The sequence below is a fragment of the Accipiter gentilis genome, unplaced genomic scaffold, assembly GCF_929443795.1.
Source record: "Accipiter gentilis unplaced genomic scaffold, bAccGen1.1, whole genome shotgun sequence".
Lineage (NCBI taxonomy): Eukaryota > Metazoa > Chordata > Aves > Accipitriformes > Accipitridae > Astur > Astur gentilis.
The window spans coordinates 1511422-1538306 of record NW_026061101.1 but is presented as its reverse complement, the minus strand read 5'-3'; the positions used below and the strand labels follow the sequence as shown (position 1 = coordinate 1538306).

Below are 26885 nucleotides of genomic sequence, written 5' to 3'. Positions count from 1 at the left end.
AAATGTGACAGCTTCGTATTGAACGTTATTCTAAAATAGTCAGGACCAGCTCTGAAGACTGGCTCTCTGTTTGGGGCCACATCCTACCTTTTACAATACAAAAACAAGGCCACTTGGCACAGGAAAAAACCATACCTCTTGGCAGCACCTCCCCACATTGCATCAGTTCAAAAGATTTAAAGTCCTACCTGTCTTTTCAAAATGAAACCCCTTGATATGTTATTTTTTGTACGTGTTAGCTACCAGCAAACTTCTACTGGTACCTTTTTTCTGTCACTAGCCTCTTCTCTGCTCATGTTCAGCTATCACTGGAAATCTCATCACGTTGGATAGTTTACTGAAAATTTATTGTAACCAAAAAGGGACATAACAGGGCTGTAATGGATTCTGCAAAGCATTTTGCTGCTGCTATTTTGTAACAGGTACCACCTTCTTCTGCCAGGCAAGTAAAACAAAATTCAGCTGTGAAAATTTTTGCAGTATACCCCACCCAAACTAATTAACAATGGTTTAAAATAACATGCCCCAGCAAAACCTTTCATGATACATGGCCACAACTCACAATTCTCTACAAAATGTTCACTTCTATAAAGCTCTGATGTAAAACTCAAATAATCAAGCAGCAATATTTTAAGTGCAGCACAGGGTCTTCCATGTCACTATTTGCAACGCTTGAATTCATTTACATTTTAACAAAATTTAATACCGATGACTTAGGATTTAAGTCATGTTTTTAATATCCGTCATTCTATGTAGTGACAGATTTCATGTTTTGCTTATCTTTATCTTTGCTCTCCTTCGATTTTTTCCTTCTTGTGTTTGTGGTTTTGGCTCTTCTCCAATTCCGTTTCGCTTCCAATGTGTTTCTTATGCTTCTTGTGCTTCTTATGCTGCCTCTTCTCTTTTTTCTTTGTCTTTTTCTTGCTGTCTTGACTCTCTCCTGAGCTGGCACTGCTGCTGTGGCTTCGAGGCTGACTCTCAGGAGGCCTTTGACTACAGCAAACACTGGGACGGCTTTGACCTCTGCTTGCTTCAGGCTGGTCAACTGCAGCAGGTGCTGCTGTATCCTCTTTCACCTTATCAGCAGACTTTTCTTTCGGGTCTTCTGGACTTTTTCCTGCAGCTCCCTCATCTTTTGCACATACCTTACTCTCACTGTCATTTTCATTGTGGTCTTCCTTTGCCTTTTCCTCCTTGGCTGCTCTGGTTTCTGGGTGATCTTTTGTCACTTTGGGGTGAACTTTCTGCGGGGTACCAAGAACCTTCTCACCCTTTTGAGAGGAAGATGTTTCAACACTGCCTGTCTTGGGCAACTCCTCCTTCACTTTTTTCGCAGGAGGTTCCATTCCAGGAGATTTTTCACGAAATGAAGGAAATCCTTCATTCTCATCTCCTTTTCTTCTCTTCTGGGGTTTTCAATGTTTATTTCCTTTGCCACCTCCCTGTGGATATTCCACTTCCTTCTCTTTTGATTTGGTAGGATCTTTGATGACAGGGCGCGCTCTTCCAGACGATTTTTCAGGGGAATTTCCAGCTCTATTACCAGGTGACCTTGACCTAGAACAATAGTTACGACTCTTCCCTTTGCTTCTTCTTGGATGCGGCCGCGATGGCGAGTAGGAATGCAAATGGGAACGACAAAATGATCGAGAGTGGGAGCGAGAGGGGGAAGAAGCTGATCTTGACTTGGAGTAGGTATAGAAACTTCTAGAGTAAGACGAAGCACTATAAGGAGGCTTGGACCTTAAAAAAAACACAACACACACACACACAAGTTAATTCAAAACAGTCACTCTCCCCAGTTTTTTCCTCCCAGATTTGGTTTGAGGATTTTTGACTCTCCATACACTTATGTTCTTTCAGCTGCTGACATAATGCTACTGCCAGCTGAAGAACTTAATAGCATGTAAAAGTTTCTGCTCACAAGACAGAACAGCTGTTGCTTTGTTAGTGGAAAAACAGAGAGGAAGGCTAAGTCTGTTTCCACTCACTTCTACCACATGAACTACCATACCTATTGGCTGATTTAAGGTGGTGTATAGTGGCCTCTACTGCTATGTGAATGCACACTTTTTTCCACTACTCTGCAACTACATGCAGCGCAAATCATTTTTGTTGCAGTAGGATGCAGAAAGAGCAAGTCTTAACGGCTACAGTGCAGTATCAAACATCAGGAAAACACGGTTTGGCCTGTAGACAGTAAAGCTCCATTTTAAAATGCCAGCTTAGTCTCTTTAACTTCACTACTTCTTTGGCAATTTGTACAGGATGCAAAATACTTGTACTGCAGTCTTACAATCAACACTTCTAGCCCAATGTCCTAGCAACATCTTGCACATACCTCTAGCTCTAACCAAGGATAGTGACAGCGCTTCAAGAAAAAGTCGTATCTAAAGGCTTCTAAACTCAGCCTCGAGTAATATGACTCAATGCCATTACTCTAGGAAAGCTACTGACAGCATTACTAAGAGACAGCTATTCAGACTCCTGCCCAAGTGATTTGGGGGATAGAAAACATCAGCTGCCCTGAGTTTTTTCTTCACAAGTTTTTCTTGTTTTTCATTTAACAATGCCAACAAAATTCTAGTGAAAGCCACCAGTTTGCAGTCCAGCTTAAAATCTCTCCGTGTATCCACAGGAGAGAGACAAACGAGGAAATGGAGACAATTTCTCTCACATATCTCCTCCGATGTGCTTTGAGGTAATGGTTACAATCATGTAATCGACAGGGAACCAAATTGTTCCCTGACATTGTGTAATTCCTGTTGAATTAAAAAGAAGACAATAAGGTTTACATACCAATCGGGAATGGGGAAGGGACACATTGTGATTGACTAGATAAGGAAGGAAAAGCCAATGGACCAGATAAGGGGATTAACTCTACGGTGACTACATTCCTCCACATCAAAAGACACTCCACAGACACTCCTTTGAGAAGATTGACCGAATCTACCCATTAACAAACCTGTGAAGAAAGAAGCAGCGAAACAAGGCGGAGATTTGCAAGAAAGGGGTGCATGAACTGTATAAAAGGAATGTAACTATAACAGAAAGTTGTGAGCCCTTGGTGGAGCGCGGACTCCCCGGCTGCCCAGCGCTGCTTGCTTGCTATTCTGAATAAATATATGAATTTTATATAGAATTGGCTCTGTTGGTTTATAACAATCAGAACAGGGAGATGCAGAAAATCCGGCTACTACACCTATTCAGTTCCTAGCCTCCTCACGGCTCTCAGGAGGTAAAGGATGTCATTGCAGAGAAGCTTCAGGAAAAGAGACCCCTCTTCCTTAACAACTGCTGCCCCATTATCACTATCAGTCAACTGTAATCTCTGCCATATTTGAGCTAGTAACCTACATATGAAACTCCTATCCCTGCTAATCCCTTGAATCATCCAATCCATCCAATGAGAGAGAGGTGCAGTGGAACTCCCCCTGATTCTTCCAGACAACCTGCTTCTCCATTACAGACATGTAAACCAGTTACCTGGAAAAGGAATGCCTACGCTCCTTTGGAATCTTTTTACGTTCCATCAATTCCTTAGCAAAATCACTGGCAAACTCATCGCGTTTGGACTTTTTCTTTCCCCTGTTAAAATAAGTTTGACCTTTATTACAAAAAGGCACCAAGAAACAAAACATGGCCTATATGAGAAAATATAGACTGCATGCAAATGCAAAAGGGGAACATCCTATTTCAGCAAAAACGGTTTAGCATTCCTACAAGTTTTAGGGAAAGTTTTAGAATGACATTTGTCTTGGTTTAGTTTTGCATGTTTACCATCTGCAACAAAAAAGTATACTGGAAAAAACACTGTCATTTTTGCTTACGTCAGGTGCACTTGAGTGTAACTGCAGCTCGTTATGCGATCAAAATACAAAAATGAAGCCCCACGCAGCTTCACTGAGCCAAAAACTTACTCCTCTTTAAGACTCCGTTGTTCTCTGTAAAACTCCTCCCTAGAGAAAGGAGATGCTTGTGTCCTTGGGATGGTAAGTTGAAGGAGACATGGGTACTGCTCTTGGGACCCAAGCTGATGACGTGTTTGCAGGAGCTGGGGGATATCCTGGAGGGGGGACAGTGCACCCAGCAGATGGAGGCTGGCCAGGTGGAAACTGAGGAGGAAACGGTGGTGGTGGTACCCCCAGTGGAAGAGGAAGTGCATGGCGTGCTGGAGGATACAAGGGAGCTGGAGGCACAGGCACAAAGACTGGTGTTGATTCTGGTAGTGCTGGCGCCTGAGTCCTTTGGCTACACTCACTGTGCAGGTGTCCTCGATTTCGACCTCTAACGAAACCCGAAAACATGTGTCACTGTTTGTTACACTCTGCCTGATTTTAAAGGGGAAAGCGAAGGAAGCGGGAGCATGGTGGCGAGCACTTCTTGTTCTCAACTTAAGCATTTTTCTCCCTGCTTTCTGTTCATGGGAGATTACACTCATTTCTTGACCCTCATCCTTGCCTTCCACATCCTCACCCCCAACACTCCCCTCGGTCTTCTCTCCTTACACTCAGCTTTGAAGCTGCAGGTGGAGGCTGACATGCTTAACAGAGACCCCCATCTCCCACGTGCCATGTGCCTCTGCTACTCCTTGAGACACTTCATATTTCGCACTTCTAACCTTCAAAGTCCTGCACAAATATTAACTCATCTTCTCTCAAACTTCTTTTAACCTCTTCCACATACGCTTCCTGTGCTGTTGCCTCATGATGATGTACTTGGCCTGTTCTTGTCCCTGCATTGTTATTTTCTTGCTTACTGAATCTGAGATTTTAAACCATCTGTGGGATGGATCCCGATTTTTGTTTGGATTTATTTTTGAGATTTTATAAAGACTCTGCACCCTTACAGTCTATCTAACATCAAGTATATAATAAAATGAAGGACTGACTTGGCACAGCAATAAGAGATAAAACAGACTCTTCTCTTCCCATCGGAGAGAAAGCAGCTGGGTATTTGAGACGACTAAATTGAAGAAACTCAAAATTGTCCTAAAATAACAGCCTTGACTTTTCCAATGATTTGCTCAATCAGAATCAACTAAGTTGCTCAAAAAAGAATGCTGGAGGCTGGTTTCTATTGGGAAATCAATTTCTTCAGCCTTATACAGCCAGTGAGCAAAAGGGTGGCTTTCCACCTGATCCTTTAATTATATTTGATTTTTAGATGCACTTATGGTTTCCTCAGAAAGCGTTCATTTTTCAGAGTCCTCTTTTCAATTATGCGCTGGACTTTTATTGTAAATAATCTTACTGCAAGCACATACCCCTTTGTTAAAGCCAATTCCAATTAGGCCATTTACAAATTAATGACCACTTGTATTCTACACAACTATCGGTGCACACTTACTTCATTATGAATCAGCTGTTGTAGAACTTATGTGTTACAGCCTCATTTAACAGGTTACCAGTATTAATACATTGAATTTCTGTAGAACACTTACAGTTCCCAGCCTGGTCTGCCATCTGCTGAGCAAATTGTACTGGCTCTTGCTGGATGACCTTTTGGAGCGGAGAGAGGAAAAAGCAAAAAGTCCCATTCGGTTTATCTGAAGATCGTTTTTTAAAAGAAATTCTTTTTACAAAATTAAAAGTTACAGTTCCTTACCAGTGGTGAGTGTTGATTGTCCTTGGGGGCCCAGACGACTTGGTAATGCTGGTTGTCTTAGTACAGGAATCTGACAGCCCTTGTGAATAAATGCAGACAGTTGGCAAATAAGCTCTACTAAAATACAAGAATCGCTGCAAATGTTGAAACAAAGCTTACCTTCTCTTCCAACAAACTGCTGATTGACAGAGACGAGTATGTAGAAGCTTCAGCAGCAGTCACCAGAGCAGCAGGAGGTGTAAGAGTCACAAGCGGGGGTGGTGGCAGTGGCAGCTGCTCCTGCTGGTGGTGCCACATCTGCTGACGGTTCGTTTTTCTGTAACCAGCTCCATTTTTGAAGTTGCTCACAGCCTAGAGACAGAAAAACATTTACAAAAAGGTAATATGAAACTTCAGCAGATACACGAACAAAAGCCTCCACAGAGTAGAATTACTTGTGTAATTAGCTGTAAATGCTATCGATCCCAAAAGAAATCAACATGCCGATACATGAACACGTCACATTAAACACTGATACTAGTGACTGGTAACTCAGAGCGTCTGTATTCAAAGTACTGCCCTCTTAACACAGAATTTGAAAGTGAGTCAATCACCTTAAACAAAAGCGTGACCTGAATTTGCCAGATTGTCTCCAAGGAGCTGTAAGCTTCTGTGATAACAGATAATGTACTGGAAAGGTAAATTTAGCCTTATTCAATTCAACCTTGCTTAAGCAGATGTAAATTAATATTTCCTTCCCTTTCAGCTTTTGACAAAGAGCCTATTCTTACAAGCACTTTACGTAAAAGTCATCATGTTACCCGGCGTAGGCACTTGTTGGCCACGAAAGCATCAGGCGAAACACCTGTCTGATGACACTCTGGGCATCTACGTTCCTCAGATTCCAGTAAGGCTGTTCTAATACCTGTGTATAATTAGAATAATCAAAATAGCATTTAGCCAAACTAAGGAAGTTTTGGGCGTTCTAATCAACTATAAAAACACGTATATGATCAACAGGTGAATATGGTCTTGAATGGAGAGCAGGAAGCTATAAAGGTTCAATAGCGTAAAAAATTTCTAGTATGCAGCAAATAACTCTAGAGTTTTGGTATGTCATTCTTGTAACATTTGAAGATATAGAGTGGGCTGTGTCTTGATGTTTCAGCTAGTCTTCTTCCCACTACGTAGTACAGTGAGAAGTCCCCAGCTTCAAGGTTAATGAATAAAACTTGTCTCAAAAAAACAAATAGTAGGTTCAAAAAACCATTACTAGGTTCGAGTTCTGAAGATTTTAACCAACTCTCCCATGGAGAAAAATGGGGATTAAATGCCTCTAACTATCCATTTGTTGCAGACCACCATAAATCACCAGAGTTGGCTATATAGTTTTGCATGAGAGAAAGGGCTGTGGGCAAACTAAATGCACTCAATATCCAATACTGCAATCACCTGCACAACCAGCCACTCCTCTCATACTCGTCCTTCCGCATGTAAATTTAACTAAAAAGCTATTTATTTTACTATTCATTTATTTAACTATTAAAGCTCTCTGCCTTTTTTTCCCTTTATACGAGAAGAGCCCTTTCCTGTTCAGGGTATACTTAAGTATAAAACAGAAGTGGTAACAAAGTAATTTCGCTACCTCCTCTTTCTGCTTTCAGAAGAGCAGATGTGCTGTTTTGAATTAACAAACATGGGAGTTCACACTTACATTCATCACAGTAACTGTTTCCACAGCAGGGAATAATAGCTGCATCAGTCATTATCTCCTTACAAATGAGACATAAAATCTCATCTGGAATAGGAGCATCTGAGGAGGAAGAGGATGGCTCCTCCAGTAAAAAGGGAGGCTTTTCCTTCTTCGTTCTAGCATAAGCTTCCCTGGAGGAGGGGAAAGGGGAAGGAAAAAGAAACAAATTAAGGGTGGGTAAAGGAAAACTTTTCCAAGCTTTGGATATTATGAAAGGAAGACAGGAGATGGAATTCTTCTCACTCCACATTAGCCTTCTAAAACATAGGCATTTAGTTGAAACTACTTTTCTGTCGCCACCACACCAGAATAGGGAGGGGGGAACAATTTTCCCGCTGCAGAGCTCTCCCATTCAGTGGATCAACAAAGAAATTAGCTCAGATGAGAAAAATCATTTCTTGACAGCTAGAAATCAGGTGAAATGAGTCCCACCTCTCCTCTGCCAGAGGGTAAATGTAAATTTCAGGCGCAGGGTAAACTTAGTCTCCCAGTAATTACATTTTATAAGTGGAAGAAGTCCATGTTACAGCTTCTACGAAAGGAGGTCCACGACAGAAACCCAAAAGTGCTACCAAGTGCATTGGAAAACAGCCACTCTTGTCAGCACACAGCAGTGTTTTCTTAGCTCATAGCAACAGGAAATCTGCAGCCTGTTTCACCCGTAAGACCTAATAAAACTCAGAGGGAGGAAATCTCAGCCCAACAGCTATTTGTTCAACTCTGCAAGAAGCCTTTGAAACACAAAGCAGAAGCCAAATGAGCTTCCACAGAGAACGACTCCCACTGTAACCACTACCGAAATCTTTTGCAGAAATACAGGTTCTTAGCATACCACAAGCTGGACCAAGTTCCAGGGGCATGAACGGTACGACCACCCTATTTTAACATTAGAAAGCATCACAGATTTTGAGGTTCAGATACAATGACAACGCTTCCTCCCTCCTCATTACAGATGCAGGTCAACCTCGTTGCACTGCCACTATGACATTTACGCACGGTTTCTCTCGTTCACTTTTTGGTCGGTCCAGTTAATTCCATACTTACACATTAAGACATGGTATTGCGTATTTTCCAGTTTTTGCCAGCATAACACCCTTCGTATTGGGATCTTTCACCTCCACCAAGAGAGTCCTTGGAATTCCCGTGCTCTTTTTCATTCTGGGCACAGACCCAAAACTTTCATCCTATTGAGACAAGAAATGCAGACATACCGCATCTTAAGACCCACACTTAAAATGACATTTCAATGATTATTTTAAGCAGCAAGAGCCCTTAATCCTCTCCTTTCACCTAGCGGAAGGGTCGCTCAACTAAAATACTGCTTTTCCTAAATGAATACGCCCAGGATGTTCCAAAGGCTTGAGCAGTGTTTTGAACTCGGTCGACATTCTTTGGCTTACCCTCAGGTTCCTTAAGGGTGAAACAGCCCTTAGCTCACCATCCACTCAGAGAAGAGACACAAACCTGCTCCTCCTCCTCCTCCAAAAGGCAATTCAGAGGGAGAGCTTAATTCAGTGCTCTGAATCACTCACTGGGGAAACTTACATTCACCATCTCTATAGGAAGGCTAAATTCATACCTCATGCATGTACATTCAGTGACTAACTTTAAACGGCATGAAGACGCAACCAGAGGCTTGTCTAATTAAAACACACAAATGTTCAGTAGATGGGGTCAACAGAAACATCTTCTTTTTATACAAAACACTAAAAACTATGAACTGTCACTAAAAAGAGTTAAAACCAGAAACATTCCCAATAACATTGAAATGTACAAAAACACGCATGAAAGTTCACAGGGAAAGATCTATGGACACATTTCATGTCCATGACCTAGAAAAAAGAAAATGTTACATTTCTAATCCCAGGTTTCCCTTGAATTCTGAAGGGCTTTGCAACATTGCCATACAAGCTCTGTATTTCACCCCAAGAGAAACAATGCTTCCCGTGAGCATTCGTGTACTTGTTACCTAACTGCCAGGGTAAAACAATTAAAAACCAAGTAACACCAGAAGTCCCCCACAATCTTACCCCAGTTGTTGGGCAGTTCTTTATGGAATGGCCAGGTTTTCTGCAACGATGGCAAGTATATGATGATGGAGGTGGACCCAAGGGTTTCTTCATGTAACTACAAGATTTTGGGGAAGAAAAGAACAAGGTGTGCATGTGTCTCTCTTGTATCGACCAAACACCTCTACAGTTTCTTCCATAACCTTCAAAGAACAGATCTGACATTATCAACACTTACTTGGTTGGATCATATTCAGGGCCGGACTGTATCATCATAGCTTTTATTTTATCCTCTTCGGAAGCATTGGCTTCAGCCAGATTGGCAGTCTGTTTAACAGGCAATTATTTGACACGCACATTAGAAACACGTTTAAGCCCACACAGCCAAAGACAACACCGCTCACCCAGTCCTGTAAAGAGCAGCACAACACTACCTGAGGTTGCATGACAACAGCTGCTTATGGACAATACCGTTGTCCTGAAGATGTTCTGGGGAGCCCTTACACCGTTATTACATGGTGTTTGCGTGCGTGTTAACCTACTTGACAAGAGCGCTCTTGGGCACTCAAAACCTTAGGCTCTGTTTGTACCTTACAGAAAGACTTGCGTAACCAATCCAATGGTCTTCCAGGTGGACCGAAGGCATATGTAGACACCATTACACGATCCAGTATTTTTAAGGTGATTTTGAAGCTCCAGCCTCTTTGAAGAAGACATCCACTGTACATTTAATTGAGAAAGATGCATGCAAGTATCCTTATTTACATTTTGCAGCATTAAAGGGACACACAACTTTTTGCTTGCTGAAATGCAGCTTCCCACACAGAAGCATTAAAAGCAAGCAAGCTTTTTATAATCCCTCAGCAAGACAAAAGATACTTGTCACTACAAATTTGACCATCATGGCTGGAGGCAGTCCACACTGCATGTTTCCCCCTCTACTAACTTCTTCACATTAAGTGACTTAACTACAGGAAGCACAACCTGCATTTTTTTTCCAGTTGGCTGTGTCCTTTTGACATACAAATTGTAATAGCAACCTTATGCAGAAATAGGCCTTTCAAATTATTGAAGCCAGCTGTTTTTTCAAAGTAGCATTTGTTCCAATGTTTTCATTTCACTAGTCCAGATCCAAGCAGGATCTAAGGGAGAGGCTCTAAAGGATGTGGACCTTCAAGCACCTAGCATTCAGATCAACCACTCATGGTTCTGTTTTTATATGCGTTCATTCACAAAAGCAACCAGCTAGTTTCAACATTCTATTAAATGGATGTTTCATAGACACCATTGTGTTCTCCACAGATCAACACCTATGAAATCATTTCCTTTAACATTTACAGAAAACTTTACAGATACTTGACTAATTTCTTTGAACCCAAACAGTTTACAAAACACATCCAAAACCCACAACTCATTAGTAGGAATAGACCAAAATTCAAATATGGCATTTCACACGTAGGAATAAGAAACCAGAAAACTCTTAACACATCACCTCCATGCCAAGTCAGCCTGCACTAAAGAGGTTAGAGTAAGTAACAGGTTTGAGCTGCTTTACATTATGTTCCTGTATTTTTCTGGAATATTGAAATTTTCGCAAAAGCTTAAATGTGTACACCACAAGGACACTTCTTCATATTTTAAGACTAGAATTTGGCATAGGTTTACAGAACCAAGGACATGTTTAGGGACAGCACTAATGGAGACCAAGTTCTTTTGGTGGCTACCTTCCAAACATTATTTTTTTTTCCCTCCAGATGCACACAATTTAATTTTTTCAGTGAGAGGGGAAAGAAGGGACCAGTGTGAAGAGATTCCTCTTTCTTGGAGATGAACTCCAGCCTTCATTTTCAGAAGAGAGAACTAGCTTCTCTGCACTAGGCCCTGTCCTCTCTAAGCTTTGTAACTTTCAAGACTAGTTATTTCATTGGCGAGCACTATGCCTTTTCACAAAGTGCAGCCAGTAGTGCTTTCCCAGAGGAAGGTACACATTGTTGAGCAAAAAATGCAAGCAGTTCCATAGCAAAACATGGCATTACAACAGTTCCAGAAGGTCACATCTGCTAATATGCCACATATACGCATCGGTGTATTCCTAGAAACAATCAGGTACACTTTCACACTTGACACAGGCTGCATTCAAACAAATTAGATTATGTTGTCTACTGTCTATATACTAGTATTTATGAAACTGTGCAGCATTAAAAGAATGGATCTGTAACTTTAATGGCTAGAAATTCAAAAACAGCCATGCAATTGTCCATGTTACAGAAACGATTCTCTTTTGGCTGTTGCACGCTCCCCCCTCCAAATGGCCGTAACTTACAGCCCATTCAATTCCTCTGTAAAAACTGTTAGTTTCCAATGCAAAATTAATGAAACACATGAGAAATGGTGAACAGCTTCTGAAATGCTGCTTCTCTGTGTCTGGAAGATGCGTAATAGTGCAACATTACGTTGAGGCTGATAAGGTACTCCCCTTCTATCTTCCCAAAGTGGGAACTACTCTTTACAGGCTAGTACCAAAATAGACACACATTTTAAAGTTAAAATTACTACTTTAAATTAATAAAAATTAAATTAAAGTTGTGTTTCCATTACAACAGTTATCCAGCTATAGATCACAGTATAAGATTTTAAAAAACTAGGCAAACACTTTTTTTTTTAAAGAATTTGACAAGACTATATACATATACCTTAGCAAGGTGGGCCAGAGAAAGAGATGCAGGAGACTCATCTATCCGTTCACAAAAAATTAAACACATATTCAAGTTCTAGAGTCAAAACATAGCAATAGTTAACGTCTACTGTAGTCTGAAAGTCTGCACTATATCCTCTGAGTGCCACTGACAGGGGCACTGCCAACCCCGTGTAATTTGTGTTTGCTCAAAACAAAGTCCAAACCTATGGCACCTTAAGAGTGCCTGTGTGGTAAATGAGAAGAAACTAAAATACCCAAACCCGCATGACATCAACTTACTGCTCCACAGTATCTCAGAGAGAGACCCTTGTCAAAGGCTCACATCTGTCAATTTTCAGCTACAAAGGATTTCAGTTTATTTCAGAAGGAAGCATCACTACAGGAAACTTATTTGCAGTGGAGCTTGTAAATTAATCAGTTAACATCTCATCACTTCTAAATGCACACAGTTATGCTTTTATGAAGGCAGTAGCTGCCTGGCAAAATCAAGCACAGGCATATCGGCCCTCCACCATGAACTCTGCCCCTCCTGTCACGAAATTTAAAAATGCCAAACTCACCATACCCCACAACACCCAAATAAAAACACCAAGCCAGAGCATCAGCCATGAAAGTAAACCACCACTTTGTCTAGAAAAAAACCCGACTGCTCAAATTAGTGAAATAAAGGTGTTTCCCATGACAGAGCAGCCTACAAAAACAGAGAATACTGATGTCTTGTATTTTATTAGACCACAGGCCATACTATCCAAATGAGTTTGGGAAGTGTGAGAATTTAATATTATGCTCCTTACTATCAGAGCCAAACCAATTTTTAATGATGATGAAAACACGGAGTCAGAGCACAGTCCTGTAATTTTTTTCTCCACTGCAACCACACTCCTCCCTCCCACCAACCTCCTGGAACACCCTGCAGGAGTCAAGCCCTCAGGCTACTAGTTTGTAATAGGCTGCAGTGTTTACTGAGAACTAACAGTGAAATGCTGCTTTTCCACAAGTAAACAGGTTAACACTGTTCCTTTTTGTTTCCTTTGTTCCTTTTCCAGAATATGGAATTATATTATGCCACAAGCAGCAGTGAAGCTTACCCTAGCAAAACATGATCAGAAAGACACCTGAATCACTGCTTATTAGGTCTTCAGTTGTTCAAAAATGTAGAATAAAGTGTCACGGCATAAACTGAACAGCTCTCCTCAAGACGTCACTAAACGGATCGGAGGAGAGATTAAAACCCTTCCTTGGAAAAAAGCCCTTGTCCTTTATTACCTAACGTAGTGGAAGAATTCAAGGGAGCAGTTTTAGCAGACTCTGGGGACAAAATATTTACGTGCAAAAGATGTTTCCTCACTCCAGTTACTCATGTCTTCTCTAGATGTTTAGGAAAGCACAGACAACATTACTCTAACACTAACCAAAACATTCTTGAAAACGTGACTTTGGAGAGGAGCACCCTGATCTGGAACAAGAGACCTTCTTTCCACTGCAATTCTTACCAGAAGATTCAACTCTCCTTCCCTTCACAACATTTGGTACCCACCCACTTCTGTCAAAAGGGAAGTCTGATCAAGTATTTTGAAGCTTCATGCCCCACATGCCACTCTTCTTCACATGTGGAAAAACAGGCCTATGTTCTCTCATGGCAGGCACAACCATTATCACTTTGTGGGTTTTCAGAAGCAAACAAGGAATTAGGAAAGCTCTCTATTGGAGCCTGGCATTAAACAGGCTAGTATTGACCAGTACCTGAAACATAACAGTTCATAGTAGTTCTTGTATTTTTTTAGGAAGCCGTTATTCTATGGCCTGCAGGCAACAGTCTGATTTCTTAAAGGAGATGAAAGCGCTCCTTGCTATGAACAGTTACCAAAAGCAGCAAATAGAAAATTAATGTACTATTTAGGACGTTTGCCCAACGGCCATCTTCCAATGATCCTACATTCTTGTGTCTTTGGTTCTTTCCTTTAAATTTCTACTGAAGTATTTCCTGCCAGTCCCTCCAATCGGTCAAGTAGAAACAACACCTCCATGAAACTTGTACACAAAACTAAGGTAATACTGCAGAAGAATTGGGGAAAAAAACCCAAACCAAAAAAACACCCAAGGTAACCAAATAAAGAAAACCCTCAAAAAACCAGAATCAACAGTCAACGTATCAACTCCCATTTCAGACAGAAGACTAAACAGAAACTCACATAAAGCAAGTGGGAAAGGGGACAGAAAATAGGAGGAAAAGGCTAATCTCACTGCTGGAGTGCTGCATTTAAATTACAGTGGTTTCCTAAAACCCAATAGCTTGGTTAAACTGAAAATTCAGCCAGGAAGGATCACAGCTGTGCTTGACGGTGCTAAACAATGCGCATGACTCTCTGCATTTCTGCAGCCTCTGAGGACTAATAGCAACTAGAGATCCTTGCAGTTACTGAAATAGGAATATGAAAACAAATAGGACTCACTTTCTTGATTTGCCAGTAGGAACAGTAGGACAGCAGCACAGATTTGGAAGTGTAGAATGACAGCTAACATAAGAGCAAGACAATTAAGAAATAGTCAAAGTATAAGTTTTTGTGCATCCTTTTTGAAAAAAAATCTGGACTGATTTTAACATTGCTGCTTTACTGTTCAACAATAATTGGCAAGCCTTCCCAGTGATTTATTCAGACCACACTAAGATCCAGGTTTTGCTTTGAAATACATGCAGAAAGATGTTTATTTAAAATAACAAAAAAACAAAAAAAACAACCCCCACACTTTAGACCAAGTCCTGAGTTAGCTTTAAGAATACAGCTAACTGTGCTCCAACACTAAAAGCACCTGAGGCTGCAGTGCTTTTACTCTGTGTCTATGAGAGAGAGGGAGAGACAGGGGACTTGTACAGAGAGATGCAAGGCTTCCACCCTCCCTATGGCTACCCACAACCCACATCAGGTACCGTCAGAGCAAACAAGAAGGGAACAGTTTTGCTTTGTCTTCCTTCTAATTAGTTCTAACTAACACTAAGTCTTCCCTCCCACTCCAGGATTTTTCCTTTCTTAAAAAAAAAGATATTTTTTTGAGACATCTCTGTAAGCTTATGGTAAGATGCTACTTAGAAATGTAATACAAAGACACCAGGGAACACATGAGGCTGAAAGAATGGTAACCTTTTTGATGAAGATGTGATTTATGTTTATACACAAGCTAGTAAACAAGGAGAAAATTAACTCTTTCCAAGAAATAAAACCCCATCTCAATTAGATCAAATACTATAAACGTGGTTTACATAAATGCGTTACATTAACTGCTAGGGTCACAGGGCTCACAAGGAGAGGCTTTCATGTCCAAAAAGGAATTTGAAGCAATCAGTGATAGAATTATGGATGTCAGGTTTAGGCTTACTGTTTTTACACCAACGTACAAGAAGTTTTCCACTTTAAGTTCATTGTATACCATTCCACGAGAATCAGAGGCTGTATTCTTCACAGAACACAACCCCAGAGCTCATGAATTTCTAGATTAAGTTACCCAAACAGCTGATCAAGGGATCAGATCCAATGATCCAGGGTTAGTGCAAAGCCTCACACCATTCTAGTGAAGAAAAAGCAGTTAGACTTCAAGATGAAAAATGAAAACCAACAAATAGGAATTGTTACATTATAAGGGCTATTTTGAAAAGCACAGTTACACCTAGCCTTCGACCCAAGTCGCAAACCCAGATCTACACCATTACCGGTTAGGTATGTCCTGGTGTGACTTCTCTCTAGTTTAGCAGCCAAATGTCAGTGTTTTCTAACCTGAAAAAAAATGCTGCCCCTTTTCCAAATGGAAATTCAGAGTGGGGGTATATTAAAGAAAGGCTTAACCTTTGGGAAGTCAAAGCAGCATCCAACCCCGAAGCCACCCAGATGCAGAAAAGTACTGCAGGCAGAAGTTCAGAAAAATGACAGGGATTTTACCCACAAATACACCAGGCTCTAACCTTGTGCCAAAATCAGTACACCGGGGTTTAGATATTTTCATTTGCAGACAAACTATTAAACTACACTGCTTCATCAGATAGAGTGGAAAGATCAAATGCAGAACTTCCAAATACCACTTTGCGTAGCAACCATATTTAAATCCATGGCAATCTCTTGAAGACGCACATGTACTCAGAGGGGCCCAAATAATATCACTTCAATGATACACTTTTAGGAACAAATACCCAAGCATTTAAGGACATGAAAAGGAAACATTTAGCTGCGCATGACTATCCTCAAAATGTAGGGGATATGTTGGTTTGGGTATTTGTTTGGACCCCCAGGTCAAAAGTAAGAAACAGTACCAAGTTTAACCACAGTGGTTTCTCAGTGGGTGTTGATAACATTTAGAAAACCCATTAGGCAAAAAGAGTATTTTTAAAAAAACCCCTAAGTGATATAATGTGGAAATGGCAGAAAATTCACTCCAATTTGGATTGCAAGAAACAAAAAGCACAGAGCAACCTACAAACAAAACAATGTACAAACATACGCATTACTAGCTATACACAGATGCAGAACATGGCACCATGTTCAGTTGTGCAAACCTCGGACCTACACGATCTAAAAGCGATCATACATTACCGATGCAACACAAAGTCGTACAGGAAATATTCTAGCATATTCAATGTGAAATGCAATGCATCACTAGGCACCAATACCAATATTTACATTAGAACTGTGCAAATGATGGCATTACCCAGTTTTTCCTATGCCGAATCAAAGACATTGTCTTTACAACATAGACCAGGTTTTACTGGAATACATAATTAGTTAATGTTTGGAAAATGAATACAAGGCCGTGGCCTTAGAATTAAGAGCAGTGTGTAGAAAAAAGTGTGAGATTGTGTTTTTACATACTGCTTTTGATGTTCCACTCACTGCCTCAGTACGACTTCTGGAAGAAGAAAAGAAGGTGATCAGAATTTCAAGTAAAGCACTTGTACCCAGCATAAAGCAGTGACAACAGATTATGAAACCCGAACATCAAAACATTATGTTCTGATAGTCTAGGGAATGGGGAAATGTATTCATATACCTAAACTGTTCTCTCTTGGCACATTCAGTGCAACTAAAAAAACCCAACAAACCAACCCAAATCCCGTTTCTACTTTGTCACAAATTAAGATGTACAGTTACAGAACACAACAGTGCAAGAGGAAGTCCTCAGGTATTTTGTCTCTGCTGCGTCAGTATCAAAAAGATGACGTCTGTCTCACAGCTTGGTGTTCTTAAATAATCAACTATCAAAATACAGAGGCAACTTTAACCAATCTGTACATATCTAGTATTACAAATGGGTACCAGATACAGTACTTTAATTTCCAAGGAAGAACACTGACGTTCTAGACACTTTGAAGTGCAAGTGTACTTCAGAGAAAACAGTCAGTCATCTGACAAAGAAATAACAAAAACGGCAGCAGCACAGGCTTTAGAATAGAGTTTCTTTGTGAAAGCCCAAGCACTGTATTCAGAGAGCTACTACATTTAGCCATGAAAGTGCCAAAATATTAAATGTGTTACACATGCAATATTGACTAAAAATAGTAGTAGAAATGTCACCTGAAAGCAGTTTCTGGGGTTTGGTGTGATTTAGGAGCCCTGTGCCAAAAAAGAAAAGGTCTTACTTGCCAGAATTTGCTTTAGGATAATCTTGAAAAGGCTACGATCTTTTTGGCAATAGTCATTACATTTGAAAACTTGCTGAGATTCCACCCACTTATTGATCTCTATCTGCATGCCACTCATCATGAATCAGACGTGCAGCCCTTGATCTAGTTAACAAACAATTCATACGTCATCCAAAGCGTCCCGTGAGCAGAGACAATTCCACGGCTGCTGTGGAATTTACGTACAAACAGAAAGGCTCGTGCTTCCTGCCACTGCTAGAATACCACCAGGCTCGCAAGTACAGCCACGTACCTCCTGAAGATGAGGAAGTACAGGGAAATACTGTAGATTACCGCACAATGGTTTCTTCATCCATTTACCTTGAAGAACATACAACAAGGTGAGTAACGCGTTTTTGAAGGCCTCTCCACCGTTCTAGCGTACATTCCTCGTTCCCAAACATTAACCACTCTACCAGTTGTTTCTGCAATGTTTCCAGCTGAAGGAATAGAAAGCTCATCTGCCTGGTTCATTTTCAACACTACAACAGCAGCGCCATTCTTTCCTTATCCCCACATCCAGGTCTTGGTTTGATCTTTGATGCCAGCAGCATCTCTCCTCTCATTTCAGGGCAGTATTAAGATACCAGGAGAGAGCGCCAGCCAACCAGAAACAGAGGATGCGTTGACAAGGTGGCACTAAGCACACATATTTAAGTTAAACATGGCCAAAACAAGGCCATCGTTATAAGCACAACACTGTGGCGTCCTGAATTCCTAGGTAGTGCCTGAAAGCACTGCAGCAACTACTGAAGGAATATACCCAAAGTTTACAGGCAGAGTCACAGCAATCAGGGGTTTTTGCTGGCAAATGCTTCACAGGTACCAGGATGCTGCTGTACTGTTTTTTCGAGACACACCGTAACTCACCAGTCTACGTTATTGACTGAGAACCAACATGAGAAAGACATGGCAAAACCACAAGCTAATAATACCTACTAATTGTGGGGGAGAGGCGTCTCTTTAAGAAGGCTGGAAAACATGAATGTTCAAACAATGCTAATGCAGCTGAATACATACATGACAGCAATAATCCGGTAGTCAGCATTGCATGTGGATAGCTGTAAGTTTAACCAACACATCCGATTCTCTGTCCTCCAGAAATCTGAGGAATATAGATTGAAAACCTGGAGCACGGATATCAACTTAGGGTAAAAACAGACTTAGATAACTAGTAACGCTTGGTAACGTGCTGAACTGCTTAGTGAGTTTCAGGTTTGGAAAGGGTTAACTATTCCTTTGTTGTACTCGCTCAAAAGGTGATACACGTTAGGAGAGTGTTCTTTTTCTCTTGCCTGAAATGGACATTGTCCTTAGGAAACTAATAGGAATCACTTATGAATGGAACTTCTGGTTTGCATGGTTTGCCAGCTGGCAACCCTTGGTCTTTCCTCTGTGTCTAGTACGCAAAACACCCAGATTTGCGGGGTAAGATTACCTGCCATATCCCACCCTGCCTCCCCCAAATGCAAGAAATAGTCAAACACTGACTATCAGACTCTTCTGAGGTGGGAACAAATTAGAACTTTACACAACAATGCCTATCTGTCTTTACTATAAAAGCAATCAAATCAAACACATAAAATAAGGAATCTCTCCACGTAGAGGAAATGAGATCTACAACTTGGCTCTCAAAGAATCAACCCCAAGAACAAACCCAATGGAATCATCTTAAAAGCTACCATTGTTGCAGTTTGAACCCCATCTCCCAGCAGCCCAAAACATGTAAGTCTGCTTTGGGACAGATCTATTAAAATCTAGCCCATGACAACAAAAATTAACAGCAGCTTTAACAAGAAAGATACAATCTGAATGCCTCTTGTCAACTAATATAAATTTAAAAGTTAATGCACTGAAACCCCTAACCAAGAATACAATGCTTTACGGATACTTACGTAACACAGGTTTTGCTGGTGACTTTAACTCCTCCAGCAGGGATTCTCCTAACAATTACCCATGAGTTTCTACGAATCAGGGCATTACCATCTGTGTATTCTGAAAACAACATCAATACAGAAAAAGAATCTGCCAGTTTACGAGAACCTATATCAATACATAATTACACAACATTTCAGAGAATCCCTTTACGGATAGAAAAGCAAAATCTGATATGTAACATTGCGCTTTTATGGTCCCAACACACTGAAAGTACATTTCAAGAAACCTTCAGGTTTGATCATCAAACACAAGCAGCACAATCTTTTTCATGTTTCTAAAATGGTTGGAATGCCAACAGCAAAATGGTCTCAAAGGTCACTGAAGCGGAGTCTGCTAATGCATGAGGTTCTTCCCTGATCTAGCTGAAGTTGCTTTTGCTTCTGTTAGGCTACAAAACCAACAGAGCTTTGGAGAAAAACCAACCACAGCAAAGTCTCACCTGCATAAACCAGATTCTGAAGTCTGACTAGCTTGCCCTGCAACAAGAGGCCCTCAGCTAAAGCATGACAACTCTGCGCCATTGCTTTCGTAGCTGTTAACTATATCAATTCCCCCGTGCTGCTAGTGCTCAAGACTGACAGAACACAGAAGAGCGCCTGCCATCTCCGTCTATTCCTTGGAGCTTAATCCATCAACACCACCGCTTCTCAGCTGCTCCGCGCTCTACATGTACATGGAAACAAAACCGGCAACGCTAGCATTTGGATCAGAGAAATTTGGGGGGGGGGTTGAGCTTGCTTTCACAAGTAGGGCAGAATTGGCTCCAACTAAAGTGCTATCTCCCCTCTGAAGCTTATCATCTAGTTTGAATTAACCCAAGGGACGTGAATTGGATGTCAATAGTTGTGGATGCCCCGTCCCTGGGCTTTTGAGCAACCTGGTCTAGTGGAAGGTGTCCCTGTCCATGGCAGGCGGGTTGGACCTAGATGATCTTTCAGGTCCCTTCCAACCCAAACCATTCCCTGAGTCCAGGATTCTATGAATTCTTGCGATTCATTTTCAGAGCAGAGAGACTCAAACAAAATTCCTTATGACGACAGCCATGAAAAGCCTTTTGAAAAGAGCGTGTGCCTGAAGCTACCCGTGCTTTGCCTGGGCTTACACCATGTTAGACTTTGAAGAGGAGGAAAGCCTTCTGACCGTCTACATAAGGCCCAAACAATCAAAAAAACAAACTACCTGAGACACTTTGACTGTGTAAGCTTAAAATGCAAAGATCTCTCCACGAGAATGGTTTTTATATTGTCCTTATACAAGCTGGATATGACTAAATATTTTAAATCACTATCAGCAGCCATTCCCTGTAATCTGCCTACAGTTTTAAATATTACAAGCTCTTACCTTTGCAGACCGAATCAGAACAATGGTCTGAAAACCACAGATGCTGTATATCTAGTCAAGCTCTGTCAGGGTGGTTTTGCTCAGTGATCACAGACGCACAACAGGAATATTTCACAATTTATGCTTCATTTTTCAGTATATTATTCCTACAGGCGGGAACCTCTCTTACCCCAAAACTCACCTACCAGAAGACATTATTTCAACAATGAAATGAAAATGTTACTTCTATTTCCAAAGGACAGAATGCTTCTTCAGAAAACTGAGAAATCATTTAGCTGAAACTAATTCCTGATCTTCCCCCCCAGGGAAGCGAACAGCAAGTTTCCTCTGGACTTCCGAGGAGGTTCAAATTGTGGGAGAAAGGACTACTAATGATGAAAACAGAAGCTTTTACAGAAGTCATGTATCCTGAAAGCAACCCCTAGAGCTCTTCTCAAAGAAGAAACTCTGACCCTTCCACAGCCACCTGTCAAGAAAGGCCTGCGCTGGGACTTTTTGATGGAGAAGGAGCTGAAGCGGTACTGGGGCCCAGGCAGGCAACTGGGAGATCATGGCAGCTGCAGATCTAGAAGCCCAAACCAGCTGTTTCGACCTGCTGAATGGAGTCATACAGAGCGTTCTTTCTGGCCCAGGTCACAAACCGCTGCACTGACATTTCAGACATAGAGGACAAGCAACAGCGGCTCCACAAAAAGGCAGGAGTTTGCTACGCCTGTGCTCAACTGAGGATTGTTCTAGTTCTGCAGCAGATTTACAAGTGGCAGCACCTCGCCTAGGAAGAGACTGTATACATGAGGGCAGCAACCAATGCATTTATTCACAAAGGATGCAAGCCTGCAGAGGTCAATTCGAACATGCCCAACAGTGATGCAAAAAGAGGAATAAGTCCTCTTCTAGCACTTGCTGACAATTCACTGACCATTAGAAGAGAAGCATTGACACCTGCCTCCTGAATAGACTTATCCTTGAATGTGTGTGCGTGTATATATCTATATCTATATCTTGTGATATATGCTTGTTTTGAATTCGCTTGTTAAGTGCACCATGAAGAGAGGTCCACCCATCTAGGAAGAGACTGATATAAAACTGAATTCACCTTAAAAGTCCATCAGTACACATTTAAATGGATCAGCTGAAGAGTGACAATAGCGCGGTGAAGGAAAGGCTTTCTTTGTATAGGACACTTATCTCGGCACCTATTTGTATTTGGTACTGAAGTATCCCACCAGCTTGGGCACCGTGCCAGAGAATTTGTGGAAGAGTGTTTACATACAGCAGAGTCCATTGCTGAGTTAGTTCTGTGAAGGGGCCTGATACCAATTGGCTTTAACGCATTTATTTTTCCGTCGCCTCAATTAACTGAATTAATTTTGGTGATGACATTTTATGAGAGGTGAAGCCAAACAATGTCGCCTAAAAAGTCAACTTTTTTCTTTTTTTAAATAGGGAAGAACTAAATCTGGCGCACTATTCCTGAAGTCCCTCTCAACTTGAATTTAACAGAAGCCAGCTTAGTCTAACAGCTCTCAGAATGAACTGGTGTCTCCCAGCAGGAACCTGTTCCCCATGGGCAGCAGCACCCCCTAGCAGAGACTCGGCAACTACCAGGACCTGCAAAGCAGTGTCACACTGCCTCACCTCGTGACTCCACATCTGCAAAGCGAGCAGTGACGTCATGCCCAACAAGGCTACTTTTCACACTTGGCCAAGCAGCGCTCCAATAGAAACGTTCAGCAAAGCTGGAGGTAACAACATTCTTGATTCCTATTCCCTGATAGCACAACACTTGTTTTACTGGCAGTGATGGCCGGTAAGGGGCTGTTGGGCTTTTGTCAATCTGACCTGTGATTAAAAATAAGGATCCCATTAACTCAGAAAGCTTGCAAAAGCAAAAAAAGATTTGGATGTTATCTCAAAGTCAAGAGCAGAAGAGACATAACAGTCTAAAAGACAAGAAATTTAGACCCAAGGCAAAGAAGTATTTCATGGAGGCAGACAAGTTAAACAAGAGCTACTTTGACTGCTGCCTCATACGGACTCAGAAATCTTAAATCAGCTACTGCATTAGTGTTCACAACCTTCTTCCTGCAAAAAAGTACAAGCAGCTCAGGTTATGCTCTGCTTCGCACTGAATGCACAATTTAACAATCCCATTTTTAAATTCACCTATACTTCTGAAAAACTGCTAGCTTTAATAATTTCTGTCACATGTATGCTAGCAACAGGTTACTGAAAAAAGCTCCTACTTTATTTTACGGCCTGCTTTAATCCACCGTTTGGAGTCTGACAGCTGCGCAAAAGCACCTCTCCGAGCACTATGCAGAGAAGTATTTTCACCCAGATTGCTCTGAAAGGATGAGTCAATAAGATCTGACATACTTGCAGTCATTAATCTGATTATACAGACCGCCTGATGCCTTCATGTCTTATTGGCACTGCTCGCTGCTTCAGCATGTGACCGGGAAAGCGAAAGCAATGCTGGAGGCAACGTGGTAATGTACCAAACGGAGCCTGCCCTAAGCACCTGGCCAAGGGACATTAACCTAGCTGACAGCACACCCCCGAGAGGTCCCAAACCTGCTGCTGACAGAGTCCAAGCAGCTGACTGCCACACAGGCAGTGCATGAGCTCCACTGCAACATCTCGGTTTTTGAATGGGTACTTACATGACTTACCCTCAGCTCAGCCTGGGAAACGGGGAACGCCATACCCTTTCTGAAAGCTCTACACAAGAATGCTGCATGGCAGCCCAAGAATTAATTGCACTCGGAGCTGTCATCAAAGCAATCCCCCGTACTAGCACTGCAACACAAAATGCCACAGTGAAGGACAAGTTTAAAAGTTGCTTAAAGTCTTCTCTAAAATGCTACGTTTGCACAGTGTTGCAGACATTCCAGTAGACACATAGACAGACTGACATCAGCTGTGAGGCCAGATGATTTCATTCACAGTTAGCATGGGGTTTTTCTGAAGACATCGCATTGTGGCACTGCTAAAACTGTCAAGCGCATGCTGCAACACTGAACTCGAGCAAGTTCTGCGTTCAAGAGACAGTCTTCTAGGAGCACTATTCTTCCTTAAAACTATTCATCTGAGACCAGTTCTGAGACCCATTTTTGCTTTTCTATTTTCCTGCATTTCGCCTGATAAGCAGAATAGCACATTCTCCAAGTGTTTGGAGTCAGAATGGTACAGGGCAGGAAAGAGTGTGCAAGAGACCTGCGTTCGGGAGTTTGCAGTTCTGCCACAATACTGTGAGAACATCCTATTACAAAAGACAGGTCAAGAAATCCAGATCAAATTCAAAGGAGGAAGTTTAAAGGCATCATTCTGGCCTAGAGGCTTTTGGAAGGCAATTCTGCCTTTATAGAACATGCCTCCATAGTAAGCTTGGAAGAGGACACCCACGCTCCCTCCCCCTTTTTAAAATAGGTCCCAACCATCCATTCTGCCTTCCCAACATCTTAAAAAGAGTCCTTCCTATCATTTTTTTCCACTGATATTTAAAATCCTGTTTCCTTTTAGATGACATTAACATTGCTTCTCCTACTAGATCTCCATTATGAAAAGTAACCGTTACTGAACTGTAAAAGCTCAGAGTGCTTGGAAAAATCTGAGCAAGTAGGTCATCTTCACTCAAGGTTCACTTTGCTCTTTCCAAGATCATTTCAACATTTAGACAGGACTCCAGCACAGACAAAGTTAGAAAAACTCAGTCCTTTATGTCCACATGGAAGAATTCCAAACATCCCTTTTAGGCAGAATATCCTGGTCTACGTTTTCCCTTTACCTTCTGAAGGTGAGCTTAAGCATCTAGATCTGATTAATAAACACTGAAATTCGCGGTTACGCATATAAACCAAAATCTTGGCATACCTACATATTACACCAAAATGTACTCTCTAGCTTTGCTCAGAAAACCACTGGGGGACTTTTGCATTTTCCCATCAAAAACACCCTTACGGAAGCTTCAGGAAGTATCTGTATCACCGATATACCAGTGCAGTGGAGTAAAATGAGTTGAAGACAAAACGAAGTCACCAAAACCACTTTTTTTGCTTCAAATTAGCCATCTGTTCTGTTTCCATCACTTTCAGCTTTGTCTGCCAGATTTCTCTGAAGATTTCTTTGAGGTTTGTTATTAAAGGATCTCCTCCCACATTTCCTTATCATTTTAGCTAGAGGAATTCCAGGAAAAAACCAACACTTCTGTAAGCACTATACGTCGCCCATCAACCACGCTTTCTTCTGTGCCTAGCTCCACGTCTAAAGCACAGATCTGAAGGTAGTTGTCAGATCAGCAACTGCAAAAGAACAGCTCCGTGAGGTCCCCAACACAAGTCACAGCTCCCCCTTGTGGCCGAATCACATTATCGCTTCCCACCCCGCTTCATCCCTGGCAATGCTTGCCCTCCTGGTCCCCCTGCACACTGGCAGGATGGGCCCCAGGCTGACTCATGCTATGTGGGGATGAGCCACAAAGGGCAGAGCGTGGCTCCCACAGGCCATGGCCGTCACGGGGTCGTCTACGACGACGCCAGCCGGGCAGTCCCCGAGGCCCCGTGCCTCTTGCCCCCACGCACCTTCTTTGGTCTGGGCGTTGGTGATCTGCAGGTCGCAGCTGGCTGCCGTCAGCTTTTCGCGGACCGTGATCTGGAGCTTGGGGTCACGCAGAGAGATGTAGAGGCCGAAGGTGACCGTATCATAGTTCAGCTTGGAGAAGAACTTGTAGTGGACACACGACATGGTCGGGGCCAGGAGATGCCTGCTCCACGACAGCGTCTACCGTGGCAGGTGGAGGTGATGCTCGCCTGGCTCCTCCTCGCAGCCCAGGCGGGCAGGCGGATGATGGGGAGAGGCCCTGGGAGAGACTGAAAGAGTTAATGTCTCAAACATGGCGGTGGGGCAAGTTCTACGTAATGACGAACTCTGCTTAACAACGAACCCTGCACAGCAAGGAACCACAGGTGAAAAGAAGCCAATCGGCACAGATCAGCACAGACATCAGCAACGGGATGGGGAGGCCATGCCGGGGGGTGTGCAGCTCTGTGTTCTGCTATGCTGATCTGATATGCTGAGCAGGGCAGCTCACCATGCATGGCCAAAGATCCAACAATGGTCATGTCTGCAGGGAAGGAGGAGTTACTCCCCAAATGACCTCCAAGCCCAGCGATCCATTTCCCGAAGGTTCTGAAAGCACAAACCGCGCATGACGCTTAACTAGCCTAATGAGTTCAAGTGCCCGCCTGAAGGAGGGGCAAGGATGATAAAAGGACACAAACTGAAGCCCCACCAGAACTGGACCCCTAGGCTGACTGGACCAACGCTGGACCCAGGACCAGTGAAATCTTTCTCTTTTCCTTTTACTCCCTCTGCCTTGCTCTCTCTTTCCCTCTCCCTTCCCATAATCCTTACACCTCATCCCTTTAAGACTTAAAACCGCTGACCAAACCTGGGACTAGGAGTGGATTCAGCCGCCCCTAGGCTCTCCTCTGAGAAGGAGTCTAGAAAGCAAGGGGGTCTGCTCCGAACCTCGAGACTCAACAGGAGGGACCTCCTTCTGCCCTGAATTGATGCATATGGTTACCACGGGTTACACAGTCTAAAACACTCATCTTGTGCTTTGCCTGGGAGAACCAGGGTAAAAGCAGTAGCCTCAAGCCTAACCTGGCACTTGGGCCCTGCATTGCTGCCGTCCCAGTTCTTAAGAAAGGCAATTCACAATTGCACTTGTGACCGGTACCCCCATGCTCCTGACACCTCGTAGGACGGTTAGCAAAACGAATGCCATTTTATGAGGCAAACAGCCATGCTCTGTGACCAAGCTGGCCACTTATCAGTCCCCTTTCCCCTCTGCACCAGGCCCTGGAGGTCCCGCGCACCAGGCAGACTTCT

At 42.3% G+C, this 26885-nt stretch overlaps 3 protein-coding genes across 2 annotated transcripts in view; all 3 read right to left on the bottom strand.

The window, feature by feature from the left end:
- LOC126037444 (E3 ubiquitin-protein ligase RBBP6-like) overlaps nt 1–26885 on the bottom strand; it is a 61070-nt gene that overhangs the window by 22960 nt on the left and 11225 nt on the right.
- Nucleotides 1–26885, bottom strand: part of LOC126037445 (E3 ubiquitin-protein ligase RBBP6-like) — a 96122-nt gene that overhangs the window by 62724 nt on the left and 6513 nt on the right. The window lies entirely within an intron of this gene.
- On the bottom strand, nt 1177–25736 carry LOC126037435 (E3 ubiquitin-protein ligase RBBP6-like). Its single transcript, XM_049797750.1, is given in 15 exon segments — nt 1177–1743; nt 3487–3588; nt 3921–3994; nt 3996–4287; nt 5444–5501; nt 5608–5686; nt 5767–5958; nt 6408–6511; nt 7301–7470; nt 8384–8523; nt 9370–9466; nt 9587–9675; nt 16903–16939; nt 19607–19706; nt 25574–25736. Coding segments are annotated over 15 exon segments (2025 nt in total). The 3' UTR covers nt 1177–1415.